At 50.7% G+C, this 12,327-nt stretch overlaps 7 protein-coding genes across 7 annotated transcripts; 4 read left to right on the top strand and 3 right to left on the bottom strand.

Annotated features, from left to right (window-relative positions):
• Positions 1-1,256: 1,256 nt before the first annotated feature.
• N7511_005928 (60S ribosomal protein uL24) lies at positions 1,257-1,880 on the bottom strand (the record flags this gene model as incomplete). Its single annotated transcript, XM_057128305.1, has 3 exons — positions 1,257-1,529; positions 1,659-1,771; positions 1,862-1,880. 3 exons carry the CDS (start codon positions 1,878-1,880, stop codon positions 1,257-1,259), a joined length of 405 nt encoding a protein of 134 aa, XP_056984822.1.
• Positions 1,881-2,331: 451 nt separating this feature from the next.
• On the top strand, positions 2,332-5,199 carry N7511_005929 (putative C2H2 finger domain protein; the record flags this gene model as incomplete). Its single annotated transcript, XM_057128306.1, has 1 exon — positions 2,332-5,199. One exon carries the CDS (start codon positions 2,332-2,334, stop codon positions 5,197-5,199), a length of 2,868 nt encoding a protein of 955 aa, XP_056984823.1.
• Positions 5,200-5,494: 295 nt separating this feature from the next.
• On the bottom strand, positions 5,495-5,686 carry N7511_005930 (dolichyl-diphosphooligosaccharide--protein glycosyltransferase subunit 4; the record flags this gene model as incomplete). The annotated part of the gene is made up of 1 exon (XM_057128307.1): positions 5,495-5,686. The coding sequence occupies one exon, from the start codon at positions 5,684-5,686 to the stop codon at positions 5,495-5,497; it is 192 nt and encodes a 63-aa protein (XP_056984824.1).
• A 522-nt stretch (positions 5,687-6,208) lies between these two features.
• N7511_005931 (Zn(II)2Cys6 transcription factor) lies at positions 6,209-7,906 on the top strand (the record flags this gene model as incomplete). The annotated part of the gene is made up of 1 exon (XM_057128308.1): positions 6,209-7,906. The coding sequence occupies one exon, from the start codon at positions 6,209-6,211 to the stop codon at positions 7,904-7,906; it is 1,698 nt and encodes a 565-aa protein (XP_056984825.1).
• A 544-nt stretch (positions 7,907-8,450) lies between these two features.
• On the bottom strand, positions 8,451-8,960 carry N7511_005932 (uncharacterized protein; the record flags this gene model as incomplete). The annotated part of the gene is made up of 3 exons (XM_057128309.1): positions 8,451-8,647; positions 8,722-8,844; positions 8,897-8,960. 3 exons carry the CDS (start codon positions 8,958-8,960, stop codon positions 8,451-8,453), a joined length of 384 nt encoding a protein of 127 aa, XP_056984826.1.
• A 505-nt stretch (positions 8,961-9,465) lies between these two features.
• On the top strand, positions 9,466-10,088 carry N7511_005933 (uncharacterized protein; the record flags this gene model as incomplete). The annotated part of the gene is made up of 3 exons (XM_057128310.1): positions 9,466-9,562; positions 9,613-9,729; positions 9,784-10,088. 3 exons carry the CDS (start codon positions 9,466-9,468, stop codon positions 10,086-10,088), a joined length of 519 nt encoding a protein of 172 aa, XP_056984827.1.
• Positions 10,089-10,766: 678 nt separating this feature from the next.
• On the top strand, positions 10,767-12,296 carry N7511_005934 (uncharacterized protein; the record flags this gene model as incomplete). Its single annotated transcript, XM_057128311.1, has 1 exon — positions 10,767-12,296. The coding sequence occupies one exon, from the start codon at positions 10,767-10,769 to the stop codon at positions 12,294-12,296; it is 1,530 nt and encodes a 509-aa protein (XP_056984828.1).
• Positions 12,297-12,327: the final 31 nt, after the last annotated feature.

Genomic DNA, 12,327 nt, shown 5'->3' on the forward strand with positions numbered 1-12,327 from the left:
TTGCAGAATGGCTGAAATGATGTATCGGCAGAGTTCATTCTTGATTTTGCTGGAAGAGTAAGCTCAACCTAGTCGAGGCTATCTTACAATCAGGGGGAATAGAGTGTTAGGATGAGAAGGAAGATGTTGTTCAATTCTAAGGAGTCATTTCTATTAAACTCGTCCGTTCAAGCGTGCTAATGACCAGCATATATGCCACTTCGGATTAGGGGTTACACTTTCGGCGGTCACGCATAGCCTGATATGCGTATAACTTAGAAATAGTCAAATGTGATAGCAATATGGTCAAATATGTCATGTTATACCAAAATTGAAATGGAGATTTATTCACATTTGGAAATTGAATTGACGAGCATTCTCTGTTGGCTTGAGACTGTAGCAATGCCACTTTCCCCTGCCCTGGTGCATGGTTATAGCTTACAGTAACTTCATTCCGTTATATTGCAGCCAGCAAGCCCCATTTAGGCTAATAATCATTCCCCCAGTTTTGCTCCTCATTGATCCAGCCTTTTATGGGCTGATCGAATCTACTCACACTGAGCCATGACCCATACGTTGAGCTGAATACAAAGCCAACGGATCATACAGCCAAGAAATACCCAAATCGGAAAGTGTTATGTCAAAGAATATAATTTGATTGTCTATCCTTCATAAAATGATCCAACATACAGCCTACAGTCTATACTCCATGATGGGGAGGAATATACCTCACTTTCAAACCCACTGCGTCCTTGCCCTAAGGCTCAGAGTGAGTCTGCAAGCGAGACAGAACGATCCAGCTTCCCAGAAAGTCCTGCAATTCTCTCTACGCCGTTCGTTTACCTCGCCAACCATTGAGTCCGCTCCGAAGAGCGGGATTGATGAGGAGATAATCTGGCGATACTTCCTGTCCAAATAAAGGATTTGAAACAGAAGCAAATAAAAGAGTTGCTACGAAATCGAAGCGCAGCAAAGATCGAACGAGCCGATTGAACACGAACGAAAGAGTCGTTGAGATCGTAGTGTAGCATTCGATGAGAGATCCTATATGCACATGGAAAGTGAGGAAAGAACGCCAGTCTCGCAGAATAAACTGCAAGTACCAACTCCGGATAGAAGAAAAAGGAAAATTTTCATTTTTCATTCATCGCAATGCACCTGGTTTCATTGGTATATCCTGATGATTGCAGGTTGGACCTCCTTTTTGGAGTTCCTTTTTGCACCCGCGCGGTCAAACCGCCATTGCAACATGAACCTAGACCCTACACATCAATCCCTTAAGCGGACTTGGCCTTGACAGCCTCACGACCCTTGGCGGAGCGGGCGAGGATCTCCTCACGGTCCTTGTCGAGGTGGAGCTTGGTGATGACAACGTTGGAGGCAGAGATACCGAGGGGAACGCTCTGGCCGTTGGACTTGTCGCGGACAACACGCTCAACGTGGACAACCCACTTGAGACGGTAGACGGAGGTGATCTTGCCCTCACGACCCTTGTTGGAGCCACGGACGATGGTGACCTCGTCATCCTTGCGGATGGGGATGGAGCGGACCTGTTGCAGGGTGCTGGTTAGTTTCGGTTCCCTAAGAAGGGGTGTCCCATATCTGATTTCACGAGTGAAAATTCAGACTGGCCGGACCCGAATATGGCAAAACGGTAAAGGTATCTGGTGTGTACATACTCCGTACTTCTCGCGGAGCTCCTTGGACAAGCTGGCGCTCATGATACGGCGGCGCTCGCTGGAGGGGGCCTGGAAGTGAGCCTTGCGAGACTTGCTGCGCGAAGAGGCGAGGGCTGTAAAAATCCATTAGTATTGAAAATTTGCAAGAAACGACATTGGGACAGCAATGCAGCAATGCAGCAATGCAGGAAATGGGTACACACCATGGTTGGTAACAGTCATCTTGACGGAGCCTCCTGAAGGTGTCGTGAATGGGCGGGTTGTCGTTGGTCGAGGAGAAGGAAGTTTCCTGTGTGTCCGAATATTCAAGATGAGGGTTGTGCGTCACATGATGTACCGCTTAGGGCTGGAACTCGGGCTGTGATTGGCTGGAGCGGATGCCCCACGTTGACGCGCTTTCCGGTCTTGGCTTGGCTCAAGCAGTGGTTTGTTTGAACGGCGGACGTGAACTTGACTCGGCCGCGATTCTGCTTGTTCTCCAGATTTAGCACGCAGCAATGCTACGGCTATCTTAGGAGATCTTCTTGGACCTTCTTGGACATTCTTTTGGATAGCTTCCGTCTCATCCCAACCCTCGCCATATCCTGCGGGCCGGCCTATTCGGTTCGCGCCGACTCCAGCCTCATTTGGACCGAAAACAATGCGCTATTAGTCCGAAAGCGCAGAAAACACCATGGATGAAGCAGAATGGCCGCAGAACTTTCTTTCGAGTGACCAGATAAATTCCTACCTTAGCGCTGAGCAGAATCAGGGTACCTCCAATGCAAATCAACATCCGGCCTTCGACGATGCGGCTCAAGCTGCGTATATGTATCACCACTCGCACTTGTTAAACGCTACTTCCTACGTGAGATCTTCAAACCCTACACTTCCGCCAACACCAAGCGCGCAGCCTACACTCTCTTCACAACGTATCAACTCGGACAGTAGCAAGTGGCATGCTCACCAACCTATGGCCCAACAATCGAACCGGATGGAATTACCTCGACAGAGTACGGATCCTGAGAGTCGTCATACGGGTAGTCAGACCTGGTCTGCTCATGTCCAACCACCGATTCAGCAACAAGATCGGCTGACAACAACACAGCGTCCGAGTTATGAGCGTCCTCGGTCGACCCTGAACAACCAGAACAGACCGCCACCCCAGTCAGCCATCTCGGGAATAACCCTCTCAGATCAAGCAACAAATCCAATCGACTTGACAACGTCTTCCCGGTCTGCAAATGCTTCAAGCCCAGTGGCTTGGCCGGCTCCAACAACATCACAGCCAAGCACGAATAGCAAAAAACGCACTTCTCATTCTTTGTCTGTCTCTGGACACCCTCAGCAGACTCGGGGGCCTCGGAAATCAACACACGATAATATGCAGGGCCAATCGCCCGCAAAGATAACGCGCTTGGATAACGGGAACTCCCATGTCGAGATTACCCAACCGGTATCAGTCAAGTCAAGTCAACCGCCAACGCAACCGTCACAGGCACCTTCGAATTCGGTTGTGTCGATACAGAAAAGGCCAGTTATTTACGCGCCACTTAATCCTTCAACTGGGACGCATCGTACGGCGCAACCTGCTCATAGACCTCAGCGCAGGGCAACAAAGAACCGTGATGACCTGGTGAGGCCAATTCGCATCAGCGATGCGTTGATGAAAGCGTCATATAACCCTGCTACAATTGCACGCGACATTCTTATTGCCGCAGGAAAACATCCTAATATGAAGGGATTAAATCATCACCTAGAGAAATTAAGGGCCAATATTACCCAAGTGGATACCAGTTCAGACCTGGCAACCTTTCGCTGGGAGCTGGTGGATGTTGAACAAAACCCAACAACAGCCCTTGACGCAAGACCTCCCCCTGCAGCTTCTGCGCCTCAACAGCAATTTGTTTCTTCACCTGCCCCTATTACTTCGGCAAGTACCACTCCGGCAGGGTCCATTGTCCAATGGCAACATACGTATGCCTATATCCCTCCTAACCTACAAAGGTCCATCCCTACGCAGAGACCAATCTCTCTGGCACATTCTGGACCTCCACAGACTTCTGGGCCTTCACCAAGCTTGGCTACTCCGTCAAGTGATGTTCATCCATCGGGCTCTATTCCCGCAGCATACTTCCCTCCAGCACGGTTCATTGCACAGAGATCCGTTCCTTCAGCGAGCTCCGCGTCTCCACCTGGTACAATTCCCCCTGAGAGGGCTAATTCTCAACTAGAGTCTACACAGAAATCCGTTTCGAATAGTTCTATGAGTCCAGTGATCCCAGAACCTTCAGCAATTGTCTCCAGTGCAACAAGGTCTATGCCCCCCACAAGCTCTGTGCCTTCAACGGGCTCCATCTCTACACAGAAGGCTGTTCAAGGGCCAGGCGCCCCACGTGACCAAACCAACACACCGCATTTGTCTGACGTCGCCGCCTTTTCTCCACGTGACACATCGTCAACGCCGCGTTCTGCCAGAATTGACGAACGCGCCCCTCCCGGTGGGTTAAGCTCTTGGGGAACTTTACCCTTTCAACCCCCTACCTACCACTCGCCGAAACGTGCGACGATCCCCTCGAAGTTCCCCTCTGGTCTTCCTCGCCTTGATCCAATTCCAGAGCCCCCCATTTTCTCCGACGAACCCCTTACTGTTTCCCAATCGTCGCCTAAACAAACAACCAAGCCAGTGCATCCTGTTCCACAAACTGAGCAGACCCCTAAGGTGCGATCCAAGACAAGCAACGGTCCGCGTACCAATAAACCGATAAACAACAAATCTACCAAACCGGTCGCACCCAACCAACCCGTCCCCGTGGAGGTGGCTGCTGTGACGCCTAGGGCCAAACATACGATTAGCCCTAAGAACTCATCGAATACCACGTCAAATCCGGCGACTACTTCCTTCCGGAAGCCACATACTAATTTCCCCCGACCACAAGTTGTGATACCGCCGTCGCCGGATAAAATGCAACCAAAGCGAAAGCCCGGTCGACCTCCCAAGGCCAAGAGTGGATCCGCGATGGTTGAGGTCGCGATTTCCCGCACGCAACCCGTAAATTACTCTGTCTTTCACTGTGACTGGGAAGATTGTGCGGCAGAACTTCACAACATGCACACAATGCGATCCCACGTTTCCAAAGTGCATATCCCGCACCACCTCCAATGCAAGTGGAAAGACTGCGAGGATAAGGAATTCCGGGCTGCCCAGCGTCTGTATGAACATATGGCCGAGATGCATTTTGCCAAAATGGCTTGGGAACTTGGAGACGGGCCGACAGTGCCCATCGGCGGTGAACCTGCAGAGGCTAACATCAATGTGACCGACCCCAGTGCGCGTAAAGGAACCATGGCCTTGCCTGTTGATGATCACCAAATCAAGGCGTTCAGCAAAACCCACGGATCGTCAACCGAGAAACAAAAAGCTCGCGATTTGTTTCAAGCGGGGCAACAGTGGAAAAAGAGGACGGGTCCAGCTCTAGGATCGAGTGATACCCCTTTGTCCACCCCGGCCCGACAAGCCAACCTTGACTGTGATGAAGTGTGCTACATCAGCAGCGATTGAGGTCTCAATTGAACCACGTATACCACTTGTTGTTTTCGTTTGAGCGATTAGCATGAAGAACGGCGTTAATCGAATCTGTCATTTAACAGCGCCTGATGATTTACATGTGCTGATGCTCGATTGTACTAATAAATATATGAAAGCATTGAAGCCATGACATTGACAATGACCATTTGCAGGATTAATTGTAATCACAGTGTACAATTGGCTTGTCTCTGACTCGCTGGTAACGTTAAACAAATGTTGGCAATGGTATCTTGATTCCTGGTCCTCCTTCCTTCAGCACAATTCGTATTCAATTTTTTCCTGACCGAGTTGTAGTTTCTGCGGACGCCAGCGGCGCAGAGGTCTCAGCCTTCGGGTTCACGGCATCGGTAGGCTCGTCCTCGGTGGCATTGACGTCGAGGAAGTGGTATAGAACAATCATCATCATGGCGCAGGAGCCAAGGAAGATGGCGAGGCGGTAGAGGTCGTCGTCGGAGATCATTGTGAAAGGAAGATTCGCAGGGGTGCGAATAGACAGGTCAAAAAATGACGTTGATTGCGAGACCAAATGACGGTGGCCGAGAGACAAAGGATTGAGTCGGAGAAGACACGTCGGCCACTAGTTCGGGTGACGCTACACAAGGAGCAGGTTCGGGGATCAAGTCCCAGAAGCAAACTTATTGCCTTTTTGTTTCTTGGTGAAACAACGGACCAATGGAAGAGTAATTGGACTTTCAAAGAGTAGAGAAAGAGTCCGAAAGAGAGTCGAGGAAGAGAGTGAAGTGAGTCGAAGAGACGGAGAAGAAGAGCAGCTGATAAGATGGGCGGAGGAGCGTATTGGTATCGTAAAGCGTGCTTATTAACCCCGTGTATGGTATTGGGGTATTGTCACATCGGGAACGCCAAAGTCACCAGATTCCCCGCTGTGTTTGATCTCCAACGGTCTCTTTCCCTCTTCCTCTTCTCTCCCTCTCTCTGCTTCTTCCTTGCTTCTTCTATCTCTTTCTCGTTCCATGCTCCCACTATGACTGAACAGACTTCGGGGAAATCAAATGGCCCCTCACCATTAGCGTGTCTACCGTGTCGCCATAAACATCTCAAATGTGATGGCAAGATCCCCATTTGCGGCCGTTGCGAAGTCAATGGCCAGCCTTTCCAGTGCGAGTATACCAAATCTCGAAGAGGCTACAAGGGTCCATCCAAAAAGCGCCGCGCCAACCCAGAATCCCCGGAGCAGTTGCCGGTCGATCCCACCATGGTCAACCCCGTGGATTGGAAGAGCATGCAGGCAGGCTATGGCTATGCGCCTGCCGTCCCATTCCTCTCGTCGGGGTCAAACAGTCCCGGGTTTTACGATCTTTCGATGTCAATGTCGCAACCTGCTCGCCCGGTTAGCGATCCGTTAACTCCGGACTCCTCCTCATCCGCCCCCAGCAGCGATGCCTATTTGATCGATATATACTATAATTATTTCCACGCCGCACATCCAATCCTGCCACCCCATCGGTACCTTAATCGCATCTATCTCCCCGTGTATCTGGAACAGGTGATGAAATTTGTGGGCTCCCACTTTACCTCAGCGGCCTCGAGCGAGACATACCGCCAAAATGTGGTCTCGGTGGTTCGAGAACAGGACCCTACCGTGGAAAAGGTTCAAGCACTGCTCCTGCTAGCAATTGTATTACACTCGCGCAACGAGCGTGCGGAGGCTGGCGAGTGTCTTGCCTCCGCAGTGGACCTGGCCTTTGAGCTTGGCATGCACCAGCAAACTTTCGCGGTGATTGCCAGCAATGGAGATCCGATTCGGGCCGAGTCTTTGCGGCGCACTTGGTGGGACCTGTTCGTCATTGAAGGTTTCTTGACTGCTCTTGGTGTGCAAACTGAATTCCGGACCAACTCAGTCCCGCTTGAAGTGCCACTTCCCTGTGAGGAGCGCATCTATCAAGATTGTCTGTTCCCTCCGCCGTCCCCGACTATTGAGCAATTCGACCAGCGTGTTTTTGCAGACGAGGAGTTACATTTCTCCTCCTACTGCTACCGAATTGAAGCAATCCGCATCCTTGGTCGTGTGGTCGCGACGCAGAACATGACCGAGGGTCAACAGGATCATGTAGAAGCTATCGATGCGCGTATTGGTAGCTGGGGCCATCACTTGCCGGAGTCCAAGGAAGAGCTTTTGCGCCCGGACGGCACCGTGGACGAGATCATGTTCCAGGCGACCATGATCTTGAACGGCGCATCCATCTATTTAAACTTCCCTCGGTCCGACCTTCTCTCATCCCCCGCCGTTGCCGCGGCTGTCATCTGTGGTGGTTCTGGGCCCATCAGTGTGCCGGCATTCTCCCATAACGAGCATGCCATGAAAGCAGCCAAAGCTGCCCGAGAATTATCTCGACTTGCCTCATTCCGTCTGCCCGTCATCAAACACACTCCCTTTTTCATCTGTGCCCTTACGCTCAGTTCCATCGTTCAGTTGGCCGCTTGCTCCGTCAAGGCGGGTCAGATGCCCGACCCCAGTCGTGACCGTCTCACGTTGACAATTGGTGTGTTCAAGTCGTTGGCTCGCACTTGGGCCATCTCGCAGTCCATCATGAGGCAGATTAAGGCTGTTTCACGGGATGTCATGGAAATGGGTCTCCGTCCGACGATGGCAATGGACTCACTGTATCTGTCCACCATGCTGGACAATAGTCAATTTTGGGTTGATCAGGGCCCCAGCTGAGAAAGTGAAGATACCACCCATTTCGATTTTCTAGTCCACGCTTCGCTGTCCCCAGACCTTCATCCCCACGGCCTAGTGTAGCACGCACTCAGATACCCAGTACTTACTGGCCATGGGGCACATATATGCGCACAGGCTGCTGCTGCTGGAGTATCCCCCACCTAATCCCTCCCTGCAGACCTCCGGTCATCAAAGCCTGGTTTCTATTGGGGATGAAACCTGACTACCACGCTGACCGGGATGTTCTTGGCAGGGTATATGGCTTGTATGCAGTGCCGCCCACCCCTATTGGGGTCAGACGGCATCGGCTTTCTACGGGATGATCTGAAAGATATGCAGAATATAAATACTAATCCTGAACCACTGATGACCAAATCCATTAAACACTTGTACCGCAGCCCGACTCGCTGGTTTGACCTCTATATAGGCTAAGCATTAGAGATTTAGAACTCTAAACAAGTCCACAGGCAATTTAGACCACTGTGCTGCTTCCACCTGGCTTTCTGACCTATAGACCGATAGGCAGCAATGATTCTTAACCTTTCTACTTCTGCTGATTGAAATGGCGAAGAAACTTCAACCGCACCATTGCTTGGAGGAGATCTTCATCCGCATTAATCGCCTTATTCTCCGGCCCACCAGGCATAAGACGCATCAACTCCTTAGCCTCTTGCAACTCCGAGTCCAGTATATCCTTGGTCTTGTACTCTGCATGTGGAATCTCGCGGGACGTGAGGGTCTCTATATCAAGGAGAACCGATTAGTTCACATTGATTCATTTTTCTGCAACACTTGCGGGCAGGGCATGATCTCACGATCTAGTTTCACCAGGTGCTCGTTGGCATCCACGATCGCAGCCCACAAAGCACAGACTTCAGCCATGTTTCCAAATGTCTCATTGCGGACCCAGCCTAGGAAACTGTTCAGGATGTTGGACCCTGTATATTGTTAATTCTCGTTGCGAGCTGAGTGTAGAACCTAGACCGTTACCTCTTTCGCCTGACGATACTTGGAATACAGCGGGAACTTCGTTTATAGCTCGTTGGTAGTTCATTTTGGTCTGATTCGAAGAGATAGAGATGCTACAGAGGAAGAAGAACAGGGCTACGGAATGATCGAGAATGTCAATGACTATAACCCTTTGGCGTTGTGTACCACATGGTAATTACTCGGAAACTAGCGTTACTGGTGCGAACAAAGCGCCAGGGTTGTCTATACCAGTCTATTCCGGGAACAAAGAACTTGCATCTGCACAGGTCAGACACCCAACTCCGTCAAAAGTACTGTTGCTTTCGAGCCCTGGAATCCCACCCGAGAACAAAGAAACCAAAATCCATGTGGCGGGATTGCATTCGGGAACAAAGAGAGCGATGAGCTCGAGACTCGTTTCAAGCTAGATCAGACTGCACAGAAGAGAAATCAAAGCAAAATTGTCGGTTGCCCACAGGGCTAAGTCATTATATGACCCTTGCCTACACCTCGTTCATCTCGTTTTCCCGCCACAATCGGCCTACGATCACGAATTACTACATCTTCCACGGAGTTTGACATCTTTCGCAATGTCTCAAATTACCAAAGAATCTCCAAGCTTCGTGAATTACATGGAGAATGTCCCAGCGCCATACCATCATGCGCAGATGGCATATAGCAGAGATGGTGGGCACCAACCTAACCATCATCTCGCCCTTCATACTAATGACCACCAGGTCTGTCCTGTGCAATGATAGCCTGGATGCTAGACATCGACACACGAGCAGCGATAAAGAAACGCGAATTCCAACGCACATATCAAAAGCTGTGTCTACACATCAAACACCTGGAGAGTAAGTCTACTCTCTATCTCATCACATGCCATCACAAACCCTAACCTCGAATAGCCACATTGAAGACCAACCAAATCAAATATACCCCATATATCGCCGAGGAAGCTGTCCGAAACATCAATCAAGCGAGACAGAACTTCGCATCTCAGGTCGAGGCCAAGTTCATGGATAATGCACCCTTCCCTATCACGGCGCCTATTGATCACGAGGCTGAGCTGGATAATACCGTTCCTGATGCGCTGACTTTCGAACATAAACTTCATCAATTGGAGATGTTGCGGTATATGAAGAGATTTGATTTGGAGGCTTTGAAGGATGTTGAGGCGACACCGAGGGGGAGTACAGCTAGTATCAAGTAGGGGCAGTTCCGGGTGTATGAGCAGTGATGGTGTTATCGGGGGTTCATATTGCAGTGAGTTTGTATTTCTGGGGGGGTTCTATGGGGTTCTCTTATGAACGGGCGTTGATCGGAGCAAATTGGGTGGGATTCTTAGGTCTGATTTGAAATGGATGGCCAAGTAGGATGCGACTCGACAGAATTGTGATGCTAGGGAAAATACACCGACATTCTCAATGTAAAACACATCGAATTCTGCAGGTAAAGTGCGTTCGTGTCGAGGTCAGTTCGTGAGTGGAAGCGATAGGCACGAATTGCCGAAAAGGGAAATCTGTTCGGCCATCTCTCCGAATCTTCGGCATTCATGCGTCTTCAACTTGTCAATTTGCGTGTGAACATATGAAACCTGAGAAGAAGAAGTGAAAAGTAGCACGTAAAATCTGCTCGGTGCTCAAGATTCCAATTCCACTGGCGTATCTCACCTGGTGATAGTCGAGTACACAAGCACCATCGGAGACACTCCGTATAGATCGGTGGAGTACAAACGATCAAGGTAGATCCTGTACTTGGTGTCGATCCAACTGTTGTCCTGTCAAGCTGAAAAATTCAAACTTTTTCAACTTCGCCCAGATCTCATACCTTATACTTCGCATCCCATGTCCACAGGATCAGGGTCATGGAGCCAGCGACGCAAGTCAGCATGGTTGAAAAGCCAGCCAGCTTAACTGTCAATCTTCTCATGACAGACGGCCTCTCAATGGGCGCCAATACTCCAGGCACAAGCTCTCCACCCCATCTGGCCAACTTGGTAACCTGGAATGGTTCTATCGATCCCGACAATCCCCAGAACTGGCCGCGGTCGACCAAGCTCCTCAGATCTGCAGCACCACTAGCAGTGATCTTCTCCATAGCCTTTGCATCCAGCATCTTCGGCTCCGCATCAAACATCACGGCCAAAGAATATGGTGTATCGGAAGAGGTAATGAGCCTTGGTGTTGCCCTCTTCGTCGCGGGCTTCGCCGTCGGTCCACTCATCTTCGCGCCCATGGCAGAAGTAATAGGCAATGCACCCCCAATGGCCATTGCCCTGGCCGGCTGTGCAATCTTCCAGATCCCACTCGCGGTAGCCAACGGCGTCGCCACCATCCTCGTCAGCCGCTTCCTAGCAGGAACCTTCGGGGCTGGTGGGTTGGCAGTGGGATCGGGCATCCTGGCTGATATCTACGGGCCCATCACACGAGGCGTGGCAGTGGGCATGTCTGCAACAGTCATGAACCTGGGCAGCATTATAGGCCCAATAGTAGGCGCATATATCGTCGACCGATACGGCTGGCGCTGGACAGCATGGACAACACTCATCCTCTGCGGTGCAGTCGGCATCCTCTGTCTTGCCCTCCTCCGCGAGTCATCACACAACCGGATATTGATGCGTCGCGCTGCCCGGCTCCGCCAAGAAACAGGGAATGAAAAGCTGCGCGCACAGGCTGAGATGGCTTCTCTAGACCCGAAAATCCTGTTGCGGAAGTACTGCACGAAGCCAGTGCGGATGTTCGTCCAGGAACCCATCTTGATCGTCATGACCATCTACCTGACACTGGTCTACGGCTCCTTATATCTATCTTACCAGCTATTCCCACGCCAATTTCAAAGTCGAGGGTGGAGCAAACCTGCTGCCACGCTTCCATTCATAGCCGTTGGTCTGGGTGTGTTAACAGCGCTGGGACTGTTCTCGACGTTCACCATGACAGTATATAAACGGCGATGGATGGCTGCGCAGAAAAGCAAGAACTCGAGTGAATCTCAAGCGGGCACGCCAGTTCGAGTCGCCCCCGAGGGTCGATTACCTCCTATGGTATTTGGGGCTGTATTGCTACCGCCGGCTTTGTTGTGGTTTGGCTGGACGGGGAATACACATTGGATTGCTCAGGTAATTGCATGTTATGCGATTGGGCTGGCGCTGCAAATTATCTTCATCAGTGGTATTGTTTATATCGTTGATGTGTATCTGCTCAACACTGTTTCTGCTATTAGCATTCATGTTATGGTGCGAAGTCTGGTATCCGCTACATTCCCTCTGTTTGAGCGGCCGATGTACGAGATGCTGCATATAAACTGGTCGGCGACATTGTTGGCTGGACTGTCAGCTATTATCATGGTGTCTCCGATCCTGTTGATCATCTTTGGGTCTCGCATTCGAAGTTGGAGTAGATTTTCCGTCGGGGGCATATAGAACTGAGTCAATGTGATGACTTAAAGAGCGA

This window comes from Penicillium nucicola (assembly GCF_028828085.1).
Source record: "Penicillium nucicola strain IBT 29836 chromosome Unknown utg000005l, whole genome shotgun sequence".
Lineage (NCBI taxonomy): Eukaryota > Fungi > Ascomycota > Eurotiomycetes > Eurotiales > Aspergillaceae > Penicillium > Penicillium nucicola.